The sequence below is a fragment of the Alligator mississippiensis genome, chromosome 4, assembly GCF_030867095.1.
Source record: "Alligator mississippiensis isolate rAllMis1 chromosome 4, rAllMis1, whole genome shotgun sequence".
In the NCBI taxonomy this organism is placed as follows: Eukaryota; Metazoa; Chordata; order Crocodylia; family Alligatoridae; genus Alligator; species Alligator mississippiensis.
Genome location: NC_081827.1, coordinates 95,225,812 through 95,251,955, shown reverse-complemented (window position 1 = coordinate 95,251,955; position 26,144 = coordinate 95,225,812). Strand labels below are relative to the sequence as shown.

At 41.8% G+C, this 26,144-nt stretch overlaps 1 protein-coding gene across 1 annotated transcript in view; it reads left to right on the top strand.

Annotated features, from left to right (window-relative positions):
* Positions 1-26,144, top strand: part of ELK3 (ETS transcription factor ELK3) — a 53,685-nt gene that overhangs the window by 18,145 nt on the left and 9,396 nt on the right. Inside the window, exons 2-3 of the mRNA XM_006275445.4 lie at positions 3,398-3,606; positions 14,744-15,538. Coding sequence (XP_006275507.1) covers positions 3,400-3,606; positions 14,744-15,538 — 1,002 coding nt within the window. The 5' untranslated portion in view covers positions 3,398-3,399. The remainder of the gene's footprint in view (positions 1-3,397; positions 3,607-14,743; positions 15,539-26,144) is intronic.

Here is a 26,144-nt window from a genome sequence, read left to right as displayed (position 1 = left end):
TAAACCTTTTTGACTCACCAGCTACTGTGTGTGTGTGTGTGTGTGTACATACATGTATAGAATTAGAATTACCTGGTTAAGCATGATGTTTTAGATAAATACTTCACCATGGAATGATAAGTACTCATTTAGCCAATAAAATATGTCTGCTGTAATGGTGGTGTTCATAGCATATACAGTATAATTTTCAATATATCTATTTATAGTCTCACAACTTCTCACACCCTACACTTCGGTAAAACAAAAAAATGATTTGTACTTACATTTTACATTATTTTAGTAAGTCAATGTGGTGCCTTTGATATTTCCTATATATATAGGCCAATTTTAAATATGTATTCTGTATGATCTTAAATACAGGTTTATTCAGAAGATCAGAACGGCTCCCCATGAACTTCTGCACTGTCATAGATTTTATAATTATTATATGACTCAGCTGGGAATATATATTCCTATTTTTTGCATTTATTCTGCAAATCCGAATACAGTGGAAGAATGAAACGTGTACAGGGAAAAGAAAACTATGACTAATTTAGCAAACCCCATTTTCCAAGTGTGTTTTTAAATAATTTTGAACAAAACAAGTTCCTTCCCATTTCAATTTGCTTTTCCACTAAAAATTTTAACTAAGTACTCCAATGTCTTCAGCTGACATATTATTTTTTACTTCAGATTAACTGACTTATGTTTATCATTAAAACTTTATTTTAAAAAATTCAGTTGTACTTAAAGTGGGATCCAGTAGTTTGTTTATGAGTAAAAATAAACTAGCATTAATTCTTTAATATCCTGAAGAATATGATCAAAGCGGAAAACCTGGAGTCCAAGGAGCAGCTTGTGCAGATAGTTTCACATAGCTGAATAGTTAGAAGCTTTGCGCCCTCCTGTGGCCGACAAACCAAACAGAAATATAGAGCCTTAAATTTATTATATGTTCTGCCCATCTTATAAAATGATACAAGGATCTTAGTGAACCTGACCTAACCCTATTCATTTTGTTCCTGGGATAAATTCCACTTTTCTAGACTCAGATGTAGGCAATGAATCTTTATTTGATTAGCAGTAGATATCCATAAAAAACAAGTTAACCTGATAATACTGGGATTTTCATGTCCAGATTAGACACAGGACAAGGTCAGAATTAAATCTTGATCTTAATTAAAGGGCTAAAAAAAATATTGATTTAGTTACTGTTATAAATGTTCTTCTCTTCTGATTTGAGGTTAGCAACTAATTACTGGATTTAGACATCTGGAGTCTCAAAAGACAGAATGACCAGCACTAAGCTGTTAGGTACTCTATTGTACATTGATACATTTTAAAATGATTGAAAATGAGAAAAAAAAATAAAAATGAATTTTCTAGTTTAAAAGATCAATTGAAACTGAATTTTTGATAGTAGTAATTGCCTCACCTTTAGTGCTAACAATCCTGAATCTTAACTTGGGTTTGTATATGCTAAATTACAATACAGCCTCTTTTAAGGTTCCAGGTTCTTCAATAATTGTGCAAGCAGTTGAAACATGTATGGGGAGTATTAGGGAATATTAATTGCAGGTGGAGGGAGTTTTTTTCAGATGTGCTTAAATCACTTTTAAATATGGGAGTCCAGCACTTTTGAAAAGTATAGTCCTAAATGTCAGCTCTGCCTACAATCCTGAAAGGAAACAACAAAATATACAACTGTTATACAACTAACAAAATATTCCAATTCAGTCACATTCTGGAAGGTATTTTACAATGCCCAAAGTATAATGAAGATTAACCCATTTCTACAAATTGGGGTTTTTCAAGTGACTTCAGTGGATATTAGATTGGGCTCTTAATTCTTTTGTTTGCAATAAAATGAACACTGATCTCTTGAACCACTTCTAGAATTTCTGTAGCTATGCAAGGAATTGCACAGCTCCATAGGAATTTCATTGTAACTGATGTTTAATTAATGCCCATTTATTTGTAAGTAGCATTGAAAGTTTATAGAAAGTCATCTTGTGACAAAATCTTTATTTATTTATTAATTTAAACTGTAATATTCATCACATATTAATGTAATTTGATTAGGAAACAGACATAAGCAGTAAAATACAGTAATACATCATTTTGACATTAGTGGAAATGTGGAATAAATGTAACTTAAGCACCTCACAAATTAATGATTTAGTTACTGGCCGAAACTACGAACAGTATAAATTAAGACACAAAGTAACAAGAGGTGACAGAATAGCAGTGAAAGGGAATAGGGGAGAAAGAAGAGGTATTGCAGTGATACAATTTTGCAGTTACTGAGTGAAGACATGCACAATTACTGGTTTTACTGGAGGGAGGATAACAACCTACTTTACCAGGTTTTAGAGTGCATTCCTTGGGCGGGGACCTACATGGGGACAGCCAGTGGAGAGGCGAGCAGATGTAGTGTTAAGGCCAGCATGGTCATGCATTGAGAAGCTATACTTAAACTGGATGTTGTAGTTATAGGGGAGATGGTGAGAGTGTGTCATGGTCAGAATAATGGACAATGATGATTTTTAATTCTGATGATTTTTATGGACTGTAAGTGGGCAATAGGGTGCAAGGAAGCAGGAGGGAGGGAGTGAGTGGTCTTTGCAGGAAGAGATGGGTTGCTAAGGGTCTGGAAATGGAAACTGAGTTTTTGTGAACCAAATGTACATTATTTTACCTATTCTTTACTCTGGTTTATCACCCACCCCCAAATATAATGGGGAGAAAAATAAGAATATTACAACTAGAATTGTGACATAAGACTGTTTGGGGGTTTTTTTGGTGGGGGGAGAGGGGTTGGTAGTTTTGTGCTTGAATGGTATGATACAGTAGTGCTCAAGCTTTTGGTCCCGTAGGCCAGTTGAATGGCCTGGAGCTGGTCCATGCTCACCAGGATTAGGCTCGGGAGCCTGATTTTGCATCTCTTCCACGACTGTGTCCTGGGATTGGGCCTTGGGAGCCTAGCGCTACCTCTTTCCACCCCTCCAGCCAGGATTGAGCCTTGGAAGCCTGGAGTCATCCCTTCCTGCCCCTGTGTGCCAGGACTGAATCCCAGGGGCCTGGCACTGCACCCTCCTAGCTCTCTGCACTGGGGCCTGATACCACTCCTGCCTGGCCCTATGAGCTGGGATTGGATGCCTGATTGAGTGCATGGGGCCCAGGGCTCCCCACAGGTCTGGAAGTCTGGTAGCAGAATTTCTAGACCCATGGAGAGCTCTATGAGCTGGATTTGACCCATGGGCAGGGGGTTGAGCACCCCTGGTCTTGTACCACTTGACACTTTCCTTTGCTAAACTGGGGAAAATTAATCCTACAGAAAAGTTAATGTTGAGATAAAACCAGAGCCTAAGTCTGTGCCATGCAAAGTTTTTACACTGACCTCTCTCCTCTGTCACAGGTATGGAGAGTGCAATCACGTTGTGGCAGTTCCTTTTGCAGTTGTTGCTGGACCAGAAACATGAGCACCTGATCTGTTGGACATCCAATGATGGCGAATTCAAGCTACTTAAGGCAGAGGAAGTGGCTAAGCTGTGGGGGCTCAGAAAAAACAAAACAAATATGAATTATGACAAACTGAGCCGAGCACTCAGATACTATTATGACAAGGTAACGTTTGTTATTCTAAAACAGACTAAGAAAATAGAAGCAATAGACTAATTTAGAAATGCCAATATTATTTTATCTTCATATATTAAGTACCTTCCATTCTTAAAGATCTCTAAACTGTAAACACAGGGCACCACTGAAAGCAGCCACCTTTGTGGCATAACGACAGCTAAACGGCACACAGTAAAACTCTACACAACACTTCAGTGGACTGTGGGTGGAAGGGAATTTTGGCCAAGGATTACTCTTACTGATGCTTGGATGTGCGTATATACATGACCACATAAGACCTTTTGTAAATTTTGATGACAATAAAATAACTATTTGTAATGGAGAGTGACTGTTTGGTTATTACAGCATATTTAAGACCTCAAACGAAGAACTATAGTAGAGAACAGGAATGCTGTAATTGTGATAGTTACAATAGTGACCTAACTGCCAGGCTGTCCACTCACAATAGAAAAAGTGAACAAAAGAAGCCAATTAAATTCCCAATCTTGAGATCTTCAAAGCATTCTGCAGGATCCACACGACTGAGACAATATTTGGCCAGTATTTTGGCAACTGCAACCAATTGTTCCTATGAAATGTATGTACTGCCTTAGTAGTTTAGGAAGTGTCACTGATAGTCTGGAGTAAATGACAAGTCTTTAAGGGTGCAACTAACTGGCCATTGTATTCAATGAGAATGCTTCAGTTGAATGGACTTGATATGAGGCTCTGATTCTTTCTGGTATGCCATGTAGTGAATGTTAATCTCCGAATCATTTTTAGAAATCCTGTCGCTTTCCAATATTACTCCACAGGAATTTCTCTGTAACTGATCACTTGTTAATGCTCACTTATACTTAAGTATGTATCGATACTTGTGAAGAAATCTATCTTGCTTTAAATAATGGTGTAGATTACACATTGATGTACTTTGTCAGAATGTGGAAGGGTATGTTGTTATGCACCTTTCTGAAATTTTAATAGGTGCATAGAACAAATATAACCTGTAGCAAGAAAAGCAGTTGATAGGATGGTGTCAGGGCAGGGGTGCACATGATCATCTAAAAGCAGGCGTTGTTCTCCCCTAGCCCCTTCACAAAGACATTTCAGGCCACAGAGTGAAAAACTTACTCCCAGTCCTGGGGTTATCTTGAATAGTAATGACAGAGTATAACTTGAGTGCACAGTCCCTCCTAAAGTCAGATGTTTGTATGACTTCTAGTAAGAGTTCTCCATCTCTGCCCCTATTTCATTCTGAGCAGAATCAGAGCCATTCTGGGAGAATTAACCATGCCCAATAAGTAAGTAGTAATGACATTGCATTTTTATGCAGGTCACAAATTCTTACTAATAAGGTGGATTAACAGAAGAGCCCTGTGTCCATACACAGAACCTCAGGACTTCCACCTTGTGTCTGTAGCTTAACTGTATGCTTTGCACTGTAGATGCTTTCCCTCTTATTCCACCATTATAAATGAATTATGCTGTTCTCCACAATTACACAATGCGAAATAAGTCCAAACTGTGACATTTGACCTCATGTCCTCATTCACATTCATGTAACAACTTGCATCATTTGCGAGAGTGTTGGATGTGGCCTGGAGATTTACTGGTGTGACTGCAGCATCTACTTATGTGTGACTTAAATTTTGATGAGTGTCTTTGGGCTGTAAATTAGTTTCTAGTTTATCAAGCAGAAAATCCAGATGACGTTGTATAAATTAGTGCCATTCTGAATCACGCTATCTTAGGTGGTAAGCTTCACACAGAGAATACAAGCAGAGGGTTGGTGCAGTGCTGTTAACTTATTCTAATGGGCTGAAATATCTATTTGATACCATCCTATGAAGGTGTTTTCAACCACGTGGTGCTGAACTGAAACCCTAAATAGCAGCATCTTGGATATTGTTTTGTGTAGATATTTAGAATATTCCTAATCAGATAGGCACAATGTTGGCCTGATTTTCAGAAGTTTTGAGCACTCACCAATCTAGGTTAAGTCAGTTGGAGCTAAGAGTGCTTAGCAGCTGTAAAAATCAGACCAGCACTGGGAAAGTCATCAGGTCCTCATTGTAGGTAAACCATACCATAGGAGGAGCTTCTGTGGCCTTTCAAGTTGGCATCCAGTCTAATCATCTACTTTCTGCAGTTAGATGTGGCAATGGGAGGATGGACTATACAGAGAAAAAGAGAACAATGAGTAACATACAATTTGTTTCAGTAGACTGGGGACAGCAGACAGGAGATTGCTTGCGGGAAAATTCTCCTAGATATGGTGAAATACAAGAAAGGTAATTGAAGAACACCACACTGACAACATTACATTTTATAGTAAAGTTCCCCTATCTGGTTATTAGATTACCATATTCAAGGAGTCTCCACACTGTTTTTTCCAGCTCCATTTGGATTATTGGGACTGTTTCAGGTTTATTATTCTTTATATGACTAAAATTATAGGCTTTTTAAAATAATGCACTAATGCTAAGTATTCTTACAGTTTTTTTATGCTTTTTTAGATAAGGGAAGTAAATAAGATGAGATTATACCCTGTAAATTCAGCTTAGTTTTGACAGGTGTGCTTATCAAACAAGGCAGGGTAAACCAGATTTATTTGTTGCTAACCTGAGCACAAATATAGTTGTCATCCATTATTTGTAATACACTTACCTCCAAGGGGTCCTCTTGTGCCAGGTGCTATCCAACTAGTCTTAACAAAGCAACTAAAATATGTTTGCTGCATCTGAAGTCCTATTTGTTTCTATTTATTAAGCAGAGTTTGATAGACTGGCGTTGCTACATAAACAAGGCATCTGAAGGAATTTTTGTTCTAGCACAGTATTGATACACCTTCGGTGCTGTATTTTACTAACAGCTTATTATAGTAATATTTATGGTTGTATATCAGCAATAAGTATGCAGGCTTGCTTCAGGTTTCTCTCCTTAAGACCTTTCAAAAGTGGCTAGGGATGGCAAGCACAAAAGGACTATTAGTTAATAGTGAAGCTGATATTCTTGTCGCTCAGCATGGTCATTTCCCCCTCACTAAGCAGTAAAAGGTCTCTGCTCCACATGTCATTATCCAATTCCAACCTTTTTGCTTACAAACTGGTCTGGGATCAGTGCAAAAAGAGAACCTGCTGGGGAATGCACCCTGCTAATGTGGCCCCTGCACTGCTTAGGAGATTCCAAACTGAAGTATAAAGCCATTGGGTTAATGCCAAATTTATGTGTAAAAATAAAAGACAAATCATTTGACCTGAGATCTCTCTGAATTCTGCTTTTTTTCTTCTTTAATCCTTACTTGATACTGCTCCATGATGTGCATTCCTTCTTCTTTTGCCTCCATTCCTGGTATTTGAAGCTGTTACCATTTCAAGTCAGTCCATTCTCCCTTTCTTCCTTGCTGCTTGCTCTCTTCTAACATTTTAAATGCAGAAATTCTGTGGGGAGCTTCTGAATCTCTTGTCAATCTCCTCAAAGATGCCAGTGTTGTGAACCTGCCTTCCCCATGTGTCATCAGCCCAGGTCAAACCCAGGACCAAAACCATGCTGTGTAAATTAAAGGACTAACTCAATTAACTGGCAGCAGTAGAAGAATGTTACTTTCTATATGGACCTGCCAGAGGCTAACAGGAGATAATGTAACATGCTGTGTTACACTAATACAAAAGCAATGGGGAAAGGTAGATTGCTGGAAGGTTGCAGAAGAGGCAGGGTACTGCTGCAGGCTTTGTAGAATAGTAATACTAGGTTAAACCATTCTGGTTTTTCAGGGCAAATCAATAATGGAAAGCAAACTTCAGTGGTCAGGGGCTGGCAAAGCAGGAAATACCTTCCCTTGCTTTAGAATCAGAGAAATTAAGGGCTGGAAGGGACCTTGAAAGATTGAGTCCAACTCCCCTGCTCTGGGCCGGAATACTGCTGAGATCTCGGCAAGGTGTCTGTCCAATCTTCTCTTGAGGACTTCGCCACCTCCTTGGGAAGCCTATTCCAGATTCTGGTCACCCTTACCATAAAGAACTTCTTCTTTACATCCAACCTGAAACCATCCTCTAACAGTTTATGACCATTGCTCCTTGTCCTCTCCTGGGGCATCCTAGTGAACAGTTTTTCTCCTGGCTCCTGATATTCACCTCTTACATATTTATAGATGGCCACCAAGGCCCCCTCAGCCTGAACAGTCCCAGATCCCTTAGTCTTTCTTCATAAGGTTTGCCCTCCAGGCTCTTAAACATTATTGTGGCCATGGCTTTTACTCTACTGTTGTCAGGTCAAGGGAGATGTAGATTCTGGAATTTAGCAAGACTAGGAAGGGTTCATTAGAGACTGTGCTGGATGTGCCTTCAGTGGGATGCAAGGAATGGAAGCTCTTTGAGTGACCTGTGTGACCGACAGATAGTATAGATTTTAGGATAGAACTGAAGGAGAAGAGCACATGGCAGTGACTGTAAACAATACAGTCAATTAGCTTGGAAGGGAAACAGAGGAGAGAAGAGGGATATGAGAGAGAAAATCAAAGATAGTCAAGAATGGGTTTTTTTAAGATGGGAGAGACTAAAGCATGAATTAGAAAAGAATGGGAGGTTAAGAAGGGAACTGATGGGTTAAGAAAAGCACAAAGGAGAAGAAATGGGATACATATGGGATCCCTGGAGCAAGTAAAAGGGTGAGAAGGGCACAGATGAGCTGCAGCTGTGATGGGAGAAAAGAGTTGGAGGAGGAGGAAACAGGAAGACAACATAATGGTACGTCTACACTGCATATGCAGTGTCATGCATAGGTACACAAGCTAGCTGGCATAAAGTTGGATGAAGAGCTGGTAAATGACTGTGATTCTTTTAGGTCAGTGGCTCTCAACTGTTTTAGATAAAGGCACCCTGTGGAAAATGCAAGCTCTTACTTTTTACTCGTTTTTTGACTACAGAAAAATAATAGAGCAAAGAACTCAGAAAGGCCACAACTGGTCAGAATATTTTTGACACTGTGGCTTCCTATTTGAAAATTCTGGGTTTATCTTGTGAATCATGTTTATACATCTAACAGCAGTAACAATGTGTGCCACCCTGCAGCACCCTTGAAAGGATCTCAACGCACTCCAGGGTATCATAGCACCCTGGTTGAGAATAGCTGGATTAGATATTCCAGGAGCAGCAGGACATAGAGAAGCAAGAGTTTGTATCCCTTAATCTTATGTTTTATACTTACATTTTAAGCTCTTTGCAGGACAGACTGTTTTTTGTGTTTGTACAGCACAGGTGTGGTTCTGCTCCACAGTCGGAATTCATAGATGCTACTGTAAAGCATACAAGAACATTAAATAAAATAGGATAATCTCTTTCAAAGCAGTGTTGCGGTGGTGATGTTGCCTGTTGTGGTGATAGCTCTTTCAAAGCCAGAATTCTTTTCTAGAATTGCATTGCCTCATATTTAGGACACTGACAATCATTACTGTATATTCTCAGACAGGACAGGAGTGCTAAGGGTGCATCTACATGTCGCCATATGATGATGTTGCTACAGCGTTGTGCTTTAGTACTTCCTTTTGGAAGTAACTGCCTGTACTGCGCCGTGTGTGCAGCACATGGCTAGATTTTGCCGTTACATTGCTGTAGTGGTGTGCTAAACTGGGGAGCTCACCACTACAGCGATGTAGCTGCCAATCACTTGTAGACCCACATGAGCGCTACTTCACCATAGCATGTACAGCGACATGGTGTGTTGCTACGTCACCAAGGACGACGTGTAGATGCACCCTATAATATTTTTGCCACCGGTATTTGGAAAAACAGCCAAAGATACAATGTGGAAGTACCTTGTTACTTCAGTTGCATCTCTCTTACTCTGCTACTGCCATTAAGAAAGGAAACTGATGGAATCAGTACCTTACAAAAATGTGCCTGTTCTAGCTATTTCATTTTGTGGACACTCAGTGAAAAATCTTCATTTTGAATGTTGGTGGTTTGGATTGCCGTACAAGGTGACTTGCAAGCTGGAGACAATAACAGCAGTATTACAAACACTCGCAGATTCCATTCTCACATGTATCCATGACTGCAACCATTATCTTAATTTGTTCATGCAAGATTTCTTGACAGTGAAGGTTGAGTGAGGTCAGTGTTATGTATTCATTCCTTGTCTAAGTTCAGGCAAGTAAAAATCTTGCACATCATCAGCTCATTCCAAAGATACAATCAGAAGGAATTCTGCCTACAGTTTGATAAATACAAAAGTATGGTTATTTACTGGCATGTAGATACATTCTGCTGACACACACTCAACATATTCTTGATCAGAAAACTCCAGGCAGTCAATATGTAATTTACAGTGGCATTTTTCTCCATCCTGAAAATGAAGAAAATGAGGGAACATTGTAGCAGTAATTTCTAATCAATTAAGGTTTAATTGATAAGAAATTACTGCTACAATGTTCCCTCATTCATTCATCTGTTGGAATAAAAGAACAAACAAAAACAAGGAGAAAATCCAGACATCAACCGATCAACATTCATATCAAAATTGAATTGTCCTTTTGCTCTTTGAAAAACTTTTGCTATCTATAGGAAAAAATTCAGATGCAGTTGGATAGGTATTCCCTATCCATCTCTACAAGCCTTTCAGCTGAAGTGATATGGGTGGGTCTACACAGGAAAAAGCAAGCCACGTGACAACATAGTTAAGGAACAACCACATTTTAAGCATTCCCTATCGTTGCAATTCTAGTATAGATCTGGGTAATAATAGTAGTCATAGACACAGGTAATAATAGTAAGCTCGTAGGACTTTACAAAGGTGGGTAAACGGTATAATTCCTGTACTGCAAGTTAAGACAAGGCAGCACAAAGTTTAAGTCATTTGATGAAAGTTGCTCAAGAAGCCAGCTGAAGAACTGAGATTAGAACTCTCATTTCCCAATTCCCAGTCTATGCACCAAATACTACAGAGTTTGCTGTCTCCTGGTAAGAACTGCAGGCAATTTTTAAACTGATAAAGCGGAGGCCCTGATGCTTTCAGTGAACTAGTTTTCTCCTCTTCCATCTGCAACAATATAGTAGTCATCCCTATCCACTACTGCCCCTTCTGTAGCATTAATGTACCATTCTGGACAGGCCAGTAGACGTAAATAAAAGCAAGATTACTTGCTAGGGTAGTTTCTCATCATTTAAACAGTAAGTTTGAACATATACATGTGCATGTGTGGTTTTTTGACAGTATAGTGAACAGTTAACTTGCTCTGCAGTAATTGTCATAAGCATAAATGAAACATTCTTTGCTATCAGATATTGGGAGAAAATTGTTTAGCCAACATTTGGAGCTAAGTCTACTGCTGTGTGGTCTCATCTGAAATATCTTTCATAGTTCTGAATGGGATATGACCAGTGCAGGGGTGGATCTTGGGGCCAGGGGGGGGGGGGGGGGGTGGGGTGGGGTGGGGGATGGGGGAGGTGAGGAGGGAGGGAAAGGCAGTACTGCAGTTGCACCTCCTTTGATTCTTACTCAACCCAAAGTTTAAAAGCAACAGGCTTGGCAGTGGCAGCAGCATTTCTATTCAAGCAGCAGTGAAGGAGACAGTTGGCTTTGTGGCTCATTAAACTCCACTGGATTCCTTCTAAACTCCTCATTCCACAGGTGTTAATGAACCTTTCTTCTTTTTTAACAGTCTTAATGTTCCACTTAAGGTATTCTTTCTTCTGCAATTCTGTTGTCTCTTTCCTGCTCCTGGTTATGTAGCTCTTATTTCACAGCCCTACAGGCTGTTTTTAACTAGCGAAAAACATCAACTCAGTGGAGATAACTTTTCAGTGAAGTATTGAATGCACTATCAAGATGCTCAAGAAGGCTGGATTTCAGTTTATGAATCTGAAAAAGAGCTGTCCATTTAATTCTAATGACTACAGGACTAATGAACCAATATGTTTTAATTATACAGCACTTTTAATTATTTTTGTCTAGTTGGTTGTGGGTTTTTTATATATAAACGTATAACACAGCAAATTTATACTTGCTTTTGTTCCAACCTTGAACTGAATAATAGAACCCTAGGCCATTAGCCTATTAGTAAAGCTTCTAGCTTCTTTTTAACCTGATAAAAGTATGTATTGTGTTACATGATATGATGTACCACATCTGCACCCCCCTTTTCAAAATCCTAGATCCATCCATGGACCCATGAAAACAAAGAAACTTGCAAGTGAAGGAAATTAAAGCTTTTTATTGAAGCTAATCTGTCCCTTTCTGGATACAAATCTGACAGCAGTGTTTCAGAAATTACTAATTAAATTGCATTCTTATTTTTGCTCATGCTTTGATGGTGTCTTCTTATGCTTAGTATTTAAGAGCAACATCCAAAACACTTGAGGCATATCTGAACTGAATCTTTTAAGCTTCACCCATCATTAATTAGGTCTTTGCTGCAGGCTCATACTGCGCTGAGAGTCCTTGTTAAAACACAAATACATTTAATAATAGTGAAGGAAGCATCAAATCACCAGCCAGTTAGATTGCTTTTTATAGAGGAATTCCCTTATTTCAAGCTTGCTCTGATGTAAAAGAGCCTCTCAAATTTATTTAATCTTTTCCTGCTTGGAGTCGGATGTTCTAAGCACATCACTTGCCAGTGCTGGATGCAACAAACCCTCAGGCACCAGAAGTGAATTTTTTTTTCAAATTAAAATATTGAACAAAAACACTATCTCTGTTATGTGAATAGCTTTGACTTTTATGTTTGATAATTTTAAAATGAGTGTGTGGTTTATAAATGAGTCAGGGAGGAGTAAAACTGAGTCCATCCAATGTTTCACCTACATCAGAGCAGAAAAAAATATAGGCCAAGTTCTAAAATGAAGCCAGAGGAATTAAAACAAACACGTACTTTGATTCCACTTGCTAAATATGTCCTGAGGCTTTAGAAATATAATCATAGTCTTTGTGTGATCATTTTCATCCAGTTACATAGATATATGTACAACTCAGGATGAAGGAAGGATAGTGAAAGGGCTGGACTGAGAGACTCAAGAGACCTGGATTGCGTTCTCAGCTCAATCATAAATTCCTTCTATGAATGTGAGCAAGCTACTTTCTGTGTCTCTCAGTTCCCCCATCTATAAAGCAAAGATAACAGCACTTCCTTCCTTCTCATGTGTTTTGATAAATCCATTCATGTCTTGCAGGATCTCAAATAGTACATTGATGGGATCTGTATAAGAACACAGATGTATAGATAGGAATTGAGACTTCTTAAAAAAAACACCAGAAAACCACAAGACAAGCAGATCAAATAGTCCATATAAGAAAGCAGAGGTCTCAGACTGTTGCCTGACTGAAGAAGAAATTAAGTTTGCAGGAATAATGCAGCTGCTTATGCAAGCCTTACTAAGAACAGAACAAATATTTGCAAGGAGAATGTTACCTACGAGGAGAAGCCCTGCACCAGAGAGGAGTACTCCTCAGAAAGGCATTCAAGGACAGAAACCTTAGTCACCAGCCTCATTGTGAAACTCTTTGAAACAAGAATCACTACCCAACCATCTGGAAACACAGGCTGCCTGTACAAGTGCTAGTTCACGTTCCAATTAGAACGTGTCAGAGCAAATTAGATTAACTGAGTCTGCTCCACGTTCTAATTAGAACACTTCAGCATGGCCTCACCACCACGAGTATAACCCCATGGGTTCAAAAATGGCCATGGGGGTACTGTATTTAAACCTCATTGAATAAGGTTTAGGTAAAGCATCCCATGGCCATTTTTAAATCAGCAGAGTCTTAATGCACATGACAGTGAAGCATTTTAATTAAGAGCAGCTCCCTGGGGACCAGGGGTGATATGTAGCGGGTACATGCAGGTGCACGTGAACCCCCAGAGCATGGCGGTGCACTGCCTACAAAAAGGCACTGCCGACACTGTTGGTGGTGCCTGTGGGAGGTTGCTGCTTGCCACGACACTGCCCACGGCGTCTGAGGGTGGTCCGTGATCCCGCTGGACACCAGCACCAGCATCTGCAGGAGCTCCTCTGCTTACCACAGCTGTGCTCCCACAGCTGCGGGGGTCATGAATCATTCATGCGGGAAACCACTCTAATTAAAACAGTCCTCCCCACCCCTCCTCTAAGCACATGTATTGGCAGCTCCCTTTTACTGTACCTGGCATGGATGTTAAATGCTGTCTTCCTTTTCATGAGCTCATACTATGTAGCATCTGTTCCCATAATGTAAACAAGTGTATGAGCCAACTGAGGGACCTCGTAGGCAATAAATGCACACTTGTGCATTATGAGATGTAGGGCTTGAACCAAATGCCACTGAAGTAAGTGGCCATATTCTCAGTGACTTCAGAGGGCACTAGATTGAATTATAAAGACACTTTTATTAGGCCAAATGTACAGAAAAATAAGTGCTGATAGTAACAGCAATTTACACAGTGGGATTTTATTATTGCTGTTGGAGTTTGTTTGCTTCCCTAGCCACACATCATGTGCTGCTGAGGCATGTGGACAGCCAGAATTCCCAGGTTTGTGACATCCCACCCTGTGCAAACGGCAGTTTGTCATAAATTAGTTCATACCTGCTGAGGGATGTGTTATCATACTCAAGCATTGGCAAGATTCTAGAGGCCGGAGCCCCTTACGCTGATACAAAATGTTCTGGGCGAAGCAGAGAGGTTTCATGCTCCTAAATGGAGTTGGGGAGCTGTTTTATAATTGGCAAATGTTGCAAAGGAAATGCTTAAATCTAAAGGATAATGGCTTTAGAATTATAGAGGGTAAGTTGGAGTGTTTCCTTTGCTCTAGAAGCTTTTCTAAAGAGGAAGGGATTTCAACCCAAAAGGTGATTGGAATGCTTTTTTTCTCACTGACAAGGAAAGGTTGCTAGGCAGCCTCAGAAGAAGATGAAGGAGCCTACTGTTCATTTACGTTGTAGAGACAATTGACTTAGGCCCTCAAGTATGAGGAGGAAGAACATCATTCATGTTTAAATATAGGGGGTTGGGATTGAGCCTAAAGGGGTGGGGGCAGGGAAATGTTAAATTTCTTACAGTCTTATTTACTTTGAGCATGGAGCAATGTTAGTCTACTCATATGAATCATAAGTGTCATTACTCTTTATGTATTCAAAACACTAATTTTTTAGCATCTACTTTTTGTATTCACAGAACATCATCAAGAAAGTGATTGGACAAAAGTTTGTGTACAAGTTTGTCTCATTTCCTGAAATCTTAAAAATGGATCCACACGCCATAGAAATCAGCAGAGAGAGCCTTTTGCTGCAGGACAGCGACTGTAAGATACCTTCTGAGGGCCGAGAACAGCACAAGCAGAGCTTGTCTGTGCTAAAAAGCACAAGCCGTAATGAATATATCCATTCTGGCTTGTACTCATCTTTCACCATCAACTCTCTACAGAATCAGCCAGACACTTTCAAGCCAATCAAAACAGAAAAACTGGAAGAAAAGTCAGAAGGAAACACACCAGTGGAAGAAGTCAGGACTGTTATAAGATTTGTGACGAATAAAACAGACAAACAAGTGATGAGGCCCATGGTGTCGCTGCCATCTACTTCTGAAGCAGCAGCTGCCTCTGCTTTTCTTGCTTCTTCAGTGTCAGCTAAAATATCTTCTTTAATGCTGCCAAATGCAGCTAGCATTTCATCTACTTCACCATCCTCATCACGGTCCCCATCTCTGTCTCCTAACTCACCCCTCCCTTCAGAACACAGGAGCTTCTTCCTCGAGTCCAGTTGCCATGACTCAGATTCTCTTGAGCCTCTGAACCTCTCTTCAGGTTCCAAGACAAAATCTCCATCTCTTCCCCCAAAGGCTAAGAAACCCAAAGGCTTGGAAATCTCCGCCCCTCCCATGGTTCTTTCCAGCACCGATATTGGTTCCATTGCCCTCAACAGCCCAGCACTTCCTTCAGGATCCCTAACTCCAGCTTTCTTCACTGCACAGGTAAAACTTACTATATGAAATAGTGCCCTCTTTGGGCAAATAGTTACCAATGCGGGTAACTATGAAAGCTCAGTACTGTACAAGCCCATAACTCTCAGTGAGGAAAAAAGTATATAAGGAAGAAGGCAAAACAAACCTGTAACAAATGTCTTATGTAAAAGGTGGAAGGTAGAGTCCTTGTTTACTCCCAAAGCATCTATGGCAGTGTGGAGAAAAGCAATTGTCATTCATGGGGTGGTTTGAAAGATAATGAGAAGTTCATTTGGGGCAGCTGTTAGCATGAATTAGCATGAAAACCAGTTTCAAAGTACAGGAAACCCTTGTTATTTGTGGGTTCGATATTCGCGGTTTCAAATATTTGTGAATGCCGAACCCAGATTTTAAATACACTTCATAGACTTCCAGGAGCCCCTCGGGAGCTCTGCACTTGCTGCTGCTGGGCTCCCGCCACTGTGCTCCTGCTACTGCTGGAGCCGTGTCCCACCTAGCCGCTGGGGGTACTGTGTTCATGAACGTAGTGCCTTATTTGCGGTTTTCGCCATTCACGGGGATTACGAGAATGCATCCCCCACGAATGGCAAGGGTTGCCTGTATGTAGAACAAGGAGGGAAAGACCAAGTAACGATACAAGAAGTTACTGGGTTAAAATATGTACATATACATCTTGAGATGCTTGGTTGAGTTTAACACCACATGCTGTACCCATTCATAAACTGTGACATTCTCATTAGACCAATCATTTTGATCTACTTTGAAAGCTATAAGAAATGTCTCCTAAGTCAATTTTAATTTCAAAAAGCTTTACAGGTTCATAACAATCATTTCTGCATGGATGTAATATATAACCATTTTGTTTTTGTTCCCTATAAAGTGGATGTTTATTAATTACATCATTGTGTGAGTGTCAGCATTGAACTAGATTTTTTTCAAGACAGAGTTAACTAACAACAAAGGCTGTTAAACAGCAGTCACCTGGAAGCAGATGATTTAATGCATCACCCTATATAATTTATGTCTGACTGCACCATACCAATTTAGACAGGACATCTATTGTAAAAACATCCAAGATTGGAGAATACAGGATTAAAGTTGAGACAGAAACTATTAGGTGAAATGTACTGAATAAACTCAAATACATAAGATCATAGATGTTAGGGCATCTAACTCACAAAAACTAGGAAATCTGGGGTTGACATTCAAGTTTTATCAGGAATTCACCATAGTGATGCCTTTCTTGTTGATAGAGCTCTACAGTATGTAGCACAAGGGGATGATTTGAGGCCCCAAGTGAAGATCAGTTTGCTGGTTGGTCTCTGCCATTTGTGCACATTATAAAGCTTTCAAATTAATAAATACTTTTGGCAGGTAGACTTGGAGCGTGGTAAGACAAAATTTAAGGTGCATTGAGAAGCTTGCATAGTGTCTAACTCTGGTAATAATCATGGTAAATATTTTACTTGCTGTGGACAAAGCTTAGAAATAATTCATACCAGGCCCAGAATTAAAGAAGCTGAAAGCAAAAGTTTATTGGAAGTCTCCTGGAATCTAGTGCCACCCCAAAGCCAGTACAGTTTCATTTGTTTCCTCTTTGATTAATTTATTTATTCACCATTTCTTTGGGCTCCTCATTCCCTTTATATTTAAAGTAGTGTGTTGTATGAAAATTTTAGTGGGAAAATTAGAAGGACGTGATTTGTTTTTTAGTTGATTACAGGCCTGCTCTTGAAGGATGGTTACCAAATCCACCAATGTTATCCATTGGTCTATTTGTGCCTTAGCAAATAATTTTCAAGTATATCCTATCCTATCTCAGAAGGAATTGATTATATCAACGTGTCATGTAGCATTTTAGGCCAAGTACCCTGAAGACATCTGGTAGCATAGCTGGAGCACCACAGCTCCCTCCTATGTATGAACAATTTGGTTTAAAAAGCATCCTGTGTCCCTTAAAACAGGCCTGTTCAACTTCTAGCAGTCAGGGTTCCACCAACAGGGACCACACACAGTGGGGGCCACACCAGCATAGGCCACAGGTCCTTGCTGTACCATGCTGAGAAGGTGCCCCATCCTCCACTCACAGTGCCCCGACTGTGGGCTCCCTCTGTACCGCGCACTGTCTAGCCCTATCCCTTGGGGCAGGGGCAGAAAGCAGAAGGCAGAGGAAGGAGTGCAGGAGGCTGACCCACATCAGAGTGATAGGAGGAACTGCAGCAAGTGGGAGCCCAGGAGCCGCATGTTAACCCCCTGCTTTAAAAGCTTAACTTAATGAACCTTATAATAACATAAAGAAAATACAGCCACCATGTTTGAGTAACAGTCAAGTTATGACACCAAGTAATTAAAAGAAGACTTGCAGGGAATTGTAGGTCTTACATATCATCCTACATGTGATTTACAGAATTCTGATATAAACCATCAAGAATACATGCACTCTTGTTTTACAAATGTTCAAAACTTGAATTTGAATGATTCAGAGAGAGCTTAACAAATGCAGCCTCTCTCTCTGAGAGAGTCATTCAAAATAGCTTCCAATTTACGTTCTGATCCTGTGAGCAGAAGGCTTATAGTAGCCAAATAGCTATAAAGGACTTTTGTAACCAGTTGGGTTCAACTCAATTTCAAAATGGCAAAAGCAACCTGAAGATGACAAGAATTTTTATTACCAAGAGTGAAAACATATTTGCATGTTTTGTTTTGTTTTAGTGAACTTGAAAACAGGCTTATTTCAACAATGCCATGGAGTATTTTGCTTTGCTTGCTTGGAGCTCAGTGCTTGCTCATGTGCTAATTAATTATTTTTTGGTTCTACTGGCACTGCTGCCCTTCTCTGACCAAATGAAAGAAACTTATTTATATCAAACTTTTCTTTAGACGTTTGTTTCGGAGTTTGCAACTGTCTCTAATGCACTGATGCCTTGGCTATGAAATGAGCGTAGGTGCAACTGCATCCCCCTTCACATGTCATCAGCTGGATTTAGGTCTTTAGCCTCACAGTACAAAACTTCTACCACAGGAGGTAAAGGAGTAACTTCTGTTCGGAAGCAAAAGTAGGCTTTGTCCTCTAGAATTATGCAACACACACTGTGCTAGCAAGGATTATAGACTTACTCTGGCTTCTTTGAGAAAGCAGATCCAAGTGCCAAGAAGAGCTCTTTTTGTATATTGAACATTAATTTGAGTATTTTTAAAGCAGTGCTCCTACAACTCTAACCTTGCTCCATCTAGATTACTGTGGTTAATGATGGATTTTAGATAGCAGAGTCCCACAGGTTTAAAATATAGTAATTTATGTAGAGCTCCAGAGGGCAGCGTGTGGGGTGATATATGGGTTTTCCCATGTAATTTAAGAACATTCCCGACTGCTTTGTTGGTTATACTTTCAGCTCCTTTGATGGTTCTGATACTGTCTTCTGGCTTCATTGACTTGAAGCCTGGAGTGCACTGTGTACTTTTTGCATTAAATGTTAACTAAGATAGAGGCTTACTGTGGCTGGCTTCAGCTAAGCGTGTAAATTACTAGTATGTGGACTTTAGTACAGTTGTCAGGAATCCTAAGGTACTGATTACCCCAGCCAGGTTATAGTTCAGTTTCAGATCTCATCTCTCTTTAAACATTTACTTTTCTTTGAGGAGATTCTTCAGAAAAACAGGACTTTCCTGCCTTCTTGATAGGTCTCTGGGCCCAATTCTAATAAAACCCTCTCTACCTTGGTCTCTGGTTCTTCCTAGATAACATAAGGTCAGTTCTGGATCCTTGAAGTTGATAAAAAGGTTGATGAAAGAAATAGTAAATTGTGAACTTATGTGGTCCTGAGGTCTCACTGACACTTCCAAATTCTTTGTCCCAGTTGACACTGCTATTGTTATTACTTGGGCACAATAACTTGAGAGCCATCTTAGCAAAAGTTAGCAGGGCAACTCTGCATCCTGGGAAGTCACAGTGCATAGGCAGTAGGCCTGTGCAAATAGGTAAGTATTTGATGCAGATTCAGCTGATTCAGAGGACAGTGATTCAATTCGGAGATTCGGCAATTCAGATCAGCTGGGGAAAGGCAGGCACAGCCAGGCAGCTGCAGGTTCTCCCACGGCTCCTCTGGCTATTCTGCCTCTCCCCAGGTAGGGGGAGCTGCAGGAGAAGTCCGCATGGCTGCCCTGCCTGGCCCTAGCCTAGTCCTGGCACTTAAAAAAGACAAAAAAAATTCATGCACTAACCAGCTGCAGCAGTGGCAACTGGGGCTTCTGGGTGCCTGTGGCAGAGCTCCCCTGTGTAGCACGGGGCAGGGGATCGTCCCTGCCTGGCACCTGTGCAGCAGCTACCCCACGGCATGGGTGCACTGTGGCTCAGCAGGGTGCTGTACACTGTCTGGGAGCTGGGGCTGCTGGGGCTGAGCACTGCCAGGCTCTGGCTGACGTGGAGCTGCCCCAGCTCCCAGGCATATCAAACCAGGAGCTGGGGAATCAAGCCGGGGGCTGGAGAATTGTTTAGGCCTGGGGAAATGTTTAGGTCCCTGAACATTCCCCCAGTTCTCGGTTTGATTTCCCAGCTCCCCGATCTTTCCCCTAGCTCTCCAATTGCTTCCCCCAGCTCTTTCTGGGGGGTGCAGGCCCCCGGATGATGCGGGATGACAGCAGGCTGCTGCTGCTAGCTGGTGATGGTGATGGCTCTGGGCTATTTCCCAAGCCAGCAGCGGCAGCCTGCTGAAACCCTGTGCACAGATCCAGGGGCGGTGCCCCCTGGGAAGAGCTGGGGGAATGATTAGAGAGCTGGGGAAACCGGGAGCTCTAGCCGACACGGGGAGCCACCCCAGCTCCCAGACAGCATGTGGCGCCCTACTGAGCTGCATGGGTGCCGGGGGGGGGGAGCCCGACTACCCCCTGCTACATGCTGGGGCCCTACCATGATCACCCAGAGACCCCACCACTGCTCCTGCAGCTATTGAGTACGGGGCTTTTTTTCCTTTTTTTTTTTTTTTTTTTTTTAAGTGCTGGAGGCTGGGTTAGGCAGGGGTTGGGGCTGGGCAGCACAGTCATGGGGGCTTCTCAGCTGTGCCTGCCTCTGCTCCAGTACGGGGAGCCACAGGAGCTCTGCCCTGCCACCACTTGCCCAGTCGGCATGGGAGGTGATGGATGCAGGCGTGGCAGCGCTGGGAGCAGGGGCTATGCCCTGCTGCCACTTGCCCCCTTCCATGTGGAGTGATCCATGCCCGCATCCTGCCCCCCCCCGCCCCCCCCCCGGCTGGGCAAGCAGAAGCAGGGAAGAGCCCCTGCCCCCAGTGCTGCCGTGCCCACATCCCACACCCCCATTCCCCAAGGAACATGTCCCCTGCCCCATCTGGGCAGCTTGTCCCATCCCCAGCCCCAATCCCTCCCTCCCCCATGCTCCTTCCCTCCCTCCAACCCCAATAGATTTACCAGCTGGAGGCAGCTGTCAGCTGCCTGTTTAGTCTATGGCCAAATCTCTGAATCGGACGAATCTTTTTCTGAAGCTTTTCTGAACCAATTTGGAGCTTTTACTTGGTCTCTCGATTCAATTTGGATTAATAGATTCAGTCTTTGAATCAGACCGAATCTCTTCTGAATTGAGTCAGCTACCGAAGCTTTGCACAGCCCTTTTAGGCAGTGCCATTAGTGGCAATGTGGTCAGCCAGCACTGCAGCCTCCCCTCATGCACACAAGGCAGCTCCTTGGGTTAATTGCCCTGCACGCTCCCCCCCCCCCACAACACAAAATTATGCTACTGCATTTTATACTCTTTTACGTTTCCTTCCCTGTATTCAAATTCCACTGCTACTTCTGTGTCACTCCCAAAACCTCACCTATGCTTTATTCAGGACGTTACAATCTGATTTAGGCCTTCATTATTTCACGACACATACTTCTCCTTCCTAACTAGTCCTCCTAACATTCGTATCAGCTGTTCCCACACAGCTACAAATACCATCTGGTCCATCATTCTCCAAAGTACAGGTTTTCCAGTGCATCAAACCCAAGTGTTACCATCTTTCAAAGCCCTTTTCCAACTTTATGTTTCCATATTCATCTACTTTTTTTAGGCATCCTCCTTTCTCTGCCTGTGATGCCACCTTAAAGAATCCCTATTTGCTCACTTTTCCCACAAACATCTGTGCACCTTCCTCCATTCTGATCTTTAGGCATATTCTGGAAGACCAATAATTTCTCCTTTAGATCTCTTCACTAGCCCCACTGCTGTTGATTCCTGCAAGCAGTCAGCTACTTAATAGCAATTAAGTTTTCTTTTTTTTTAAGAATGACCTTTCCAATAACTGGGAAGAGGTGGTCACTGTGTGACCTTATTTCAATCTTTCCTTATTCCCTTCTGTTGTTTTACTAAACTAACCTTTTGTGTCTTGGTTTGAATTAGATTGCAGGCACGTCAGGGCAGGACTGCATCTTCCTGTGCGTTTGTACAGTGCCCTGAATAATAGTCCTTGGATCCTGACTATACCTTTTAGGCACTACTGTAATAGAAAAAATATATCCATCCTATGTGATGAAGAATAGATTGAATAAATTCAAATAAGACTCTTTAAGGAGACAGGTGTAAACAATCGGCTTACAGTGAACAGGAGCTCAGCCACAACTTTGTGACACAGGATTGAGTAAACCCTTTGTGAGATATGTTAATTCCCCAACAAATCAAGAGCTTCTTCTCCTTCCCCTCAAGTCTGTAAATATGAACAGGCAAAATAGTGCTGCAGTACTTCAATATTAAGTCATACGCTTGGATCCCTTAAAGCCACCAGGACACAAGTGCTTTACTAAATACAAGTGATTTGCTAACTGGCGCCTAGAATTTGAGAGAGATTAATTCCAGTGTGCACTCAAAACTTGTCCTGTCAATCATTTTCTTGTCTGGAAATACAGAATATGGTAAGCATGATGTTGGGCTATTTTTCTTTAAACACTGGGATGTCTCTGATTTTAACTGAAACCACCTGATTTTAACTGCAACCAACTGGTACTTTAAAACTGCTACAAGAAACTTACCATGAATAATGAGATTGGAAATTACAATTTTGGGGCATAGAAAATCCATAAATTCTTAGCCCTCTGGATTTAGATTCTTTCTACAGTACAGAATTAGCTGCATTCATAAAATCACAATCACAGAAAATTAGGGCTCAAAGGGACCTCCAGATGTCATCTAGTCCAAACCTCCTGCTTGAGAAAAGATCATTCTTATCCGAAGTATCTCATCCAAACCACAATGTAAATTCTAGATAAGACTACCATCAACCCTGACGCAACACAGACCTAACATCCTAGCCTGCCACTGGTAAAGCAGAGGAATGATGGCAGCCAAGGTCCTGCTTCTGTGAAATGCTCATAGAAAATTAGGATTGGAAGGGACCTCAGGAGGTCATTGAGACCAACTCCCTACTCAAAGCAGGACCATCCCCAACTAGATCATTCCAGCCAAAGCTTTGTCTAGCCAGGTCAAAAACCTTCAAGAATGGAGATCCCACCACCTCTCTAGGTAACCTGTTCCATTGCTTTACTACTCTTCTTGTGAGAAAGTTTTTTCTAATATCTAACCTCAACTTACTTTGCTGCAACTGGAGACCATTGCTCCTTGTTCTAGCATCTGCCGCCACTGAGACAGTCTAGCTTCATCCTCTTTGTAACCACCCTTCAGGTAGTTGAAGGCCGCTATTAAATCCCCCCTCAGTCTTCTCTTCTCTAGATTAAATAAGCCCAGTTCCCTCAGCCTCTCCTCATAAGTCATGTCCCCCAGCCTCCTAGCCATTTTTGTTGCCCTCCACTGGATTCTTTCCAACTTGTCCACATCCTTTCTATAGTGGGGGGCCCAAAACTGGACACAGAACTCCAATGGGGCCTTATCAGTGCCAAATAGAGGGAAATAATCACTTTTCTCAATCTGCTGGCAACATTTCTACTATTGGAGCCCGGTATGCTGTTAGCTTTCTTCACAAGGCTACACTATTGGTTCATATTCAGTTTATTGCCACTGTAAGCCCAGGTCCTTTTCTGCAGAGCTGCTGCTTAGCCAGTTGGTCCCCAGCCTGTACCAGTGCATGGGATTGTTCCATCCTAAGTAGAGGACTTTGCATTTCTCCTTATTGAACTTCATGAGATTTCTTTTGGTCCAATGTTGTCATTATATGCTCAAGAGATCCTGGGTAGAGGGCCATGCCTCCCGCAACAGAAGAAAGTAAAACTCCCCAGAGTCTGTACCAATCTGACCGTGGGGTAAAATTCCTTTCAGATCCTAAATATGGCGATCAGTCTGATCCTGAGCAGAGGGACAAGATCCTCTGGCTTTGGTCCCAGCAGAAGCATTGGCATACCCCAAAGTCCCAACCTTGGCTGTAGCCAACATCCAGTGCCTCTGAGAAAGGCTTAAAAACATCCTGAAACATGTAGCAGAAAAAGGGGTGGGGGGAGGAGGAAAACAGCAGCAAAGCCCAGATGCATGGGAAATACCCATAGTAGAACACAGGCATAGCTACATGTAAATCATCCCCAACCAGTGGCTGTCCAGCCTGTTCTTGAACACCACCAGTGATAGAGTCCACAACTTTCCTAGGCAGTCTATTCCACTGCCTCACTATTCTAACAGTGACAATCCAATCTAAACTTACTTTGTTGCAAATTCAAGCCATTTGTCCGCATCTTCCTCTCTGCACCAAGAGACAAAACGTCATTTCCCTCTTCTTTATGGTAGCCCTTCAGGTATTTGAAGACTCCAACCATGTCCCCTCATAAGTACTCTTTCCATAAACTGAACAAGACTAGCTCCTTCAGCCTCTCCTCATATGACTTGCTTTCCAACCCTGTTATCATCTTTGTTGCCTACCTCTAGACCCTAACTTCTCCATGTCCTTTTTAAAATGTGGAGCCCAGAACAGCGTACACTACTTCAGGTGAGGCCTAACCAGTGCTGAGTAGAGAGGCACCTTCTGTGTCTTGCACCTAATTGCTTCTGTTGATGCAGCCCAAAACTGCATTTGCCTTTTGTGCGGCTGTCACATTGCCGACTGATATTGAGTCTGTGATCTACCAAGGCCCCCAAGTCCTTTCCTATAGGACTGCCGTCCAACCAAGTGTCACCCATTTTATATTTGTGTTTTGATTAAACATCTGATTTGACTGTATTTGATTATTGTAGCACCTTGCTTTTTTCTGCATTTAACTTCATCCTGATAGCTCTAGCCCAACTTTCCAATCTATCAAGGTCCTTCTGAATTGTACTTGCATCCTCCAACAGTTTGCAGTCCTTCCAATTTTCATGTCATCTACAAACTTGCTCAGAAAGCTTTTTATGCTAGTATCCAAATTGTTAACAAACACATTGAATGGCACCAGGCCTAGGACAGACCCCTGTGGGACTCCACTCAAAACCTCGTGCCAGTTTGACATGGACCTATTTATAATTACCCTTTGTTTCTAGCTACCGAGCCAGTTGTGTCCACCTTGTAGTAGTTCTCTCATTTATTTATGAGGTCATGCAGAACCTTGTCAAAAACCTTTCTGAAGTCCAGATACACTGTATTCATGGCCTTCCCTTCATCCATCCAAGTAGTTAATTTGTCAAAGATGGAGATCAAGTTGGCTTGATATGATTTGTCATAAATCCATGCTGGCTGTTTGTGAGCAGCCTTTCCTTCTCTAGATACTTGCAAATGGTCTTTTTTAGGATATGCTCCAGTAACTGAAGTGAAGCTAACTGGTCTGTAGTTTTCCAGTGTTGGCACTGAATTTATGACCCAGATACCTTGTTCCGGGCAGACCCAAAACCCGCAGATTGACCACAACCACTCTACCCAATAATAGGTGAACTGTATTGATACACAGTGATAGCAGATAAGAATATTGCAAACAATTCTTTCTCTACCAGTCCCAGGGTTCACAGAGTCAGGGTACATCTGGCCACTATGCGAGCTTCACTCAGGTTCTCTCATCATTGTCACATGTCAGCAGCCTGGAGGTCGGAGGCCAAGCCCACCTTCCCCCCCACCATACAAACACACAGTGGGTGGGGTAGATGAGACTGGCTACTGATATACCCTATGTCCATGGTGGCCTCTGGTTCCCCTCTTGGGGACTCTTTGCTGGTCTGAAATCCCTCCTTTTATATTCTTTTTCCCCCTTCTGATGACTTCATTTCTGGGCATTGTTGATTGGTCTTCCTGTGGTTGTCATACTGTCCATGTTCTGTCCTGTCAGTATATTCTTTTGTTTCACAAACCCATCACATGCACACATCCTAAGTTGGTTCTTTCCAGTTTCTCCTAATTTGGTCTATCTACCAGAACTGGAAATCTATAGGGCCCTGCAGTTAGGCACCGTGACCTGGCCTACATGGCAGAGTCCCTTATCTCATGTTATGGAAGTGTGGTACATGTCTTCAGTTTCCTAGCCTGTGTGTCTGCTTGCCTGTGTCAGACAAAGTGGTCCTTGAAGGAAACTTTTTCACAAACAGGCTTTTTAGAAATCAATTAACCCTTACCATTGCTCTGGACCATTGTTTTAATGCATCTCTACTTTACCTACAAGCCAGTTCCCAAAATCAAACCACTAAATATCATTTTCTAGTCATCACCTGGGTCTTCCTTTTTGCCTT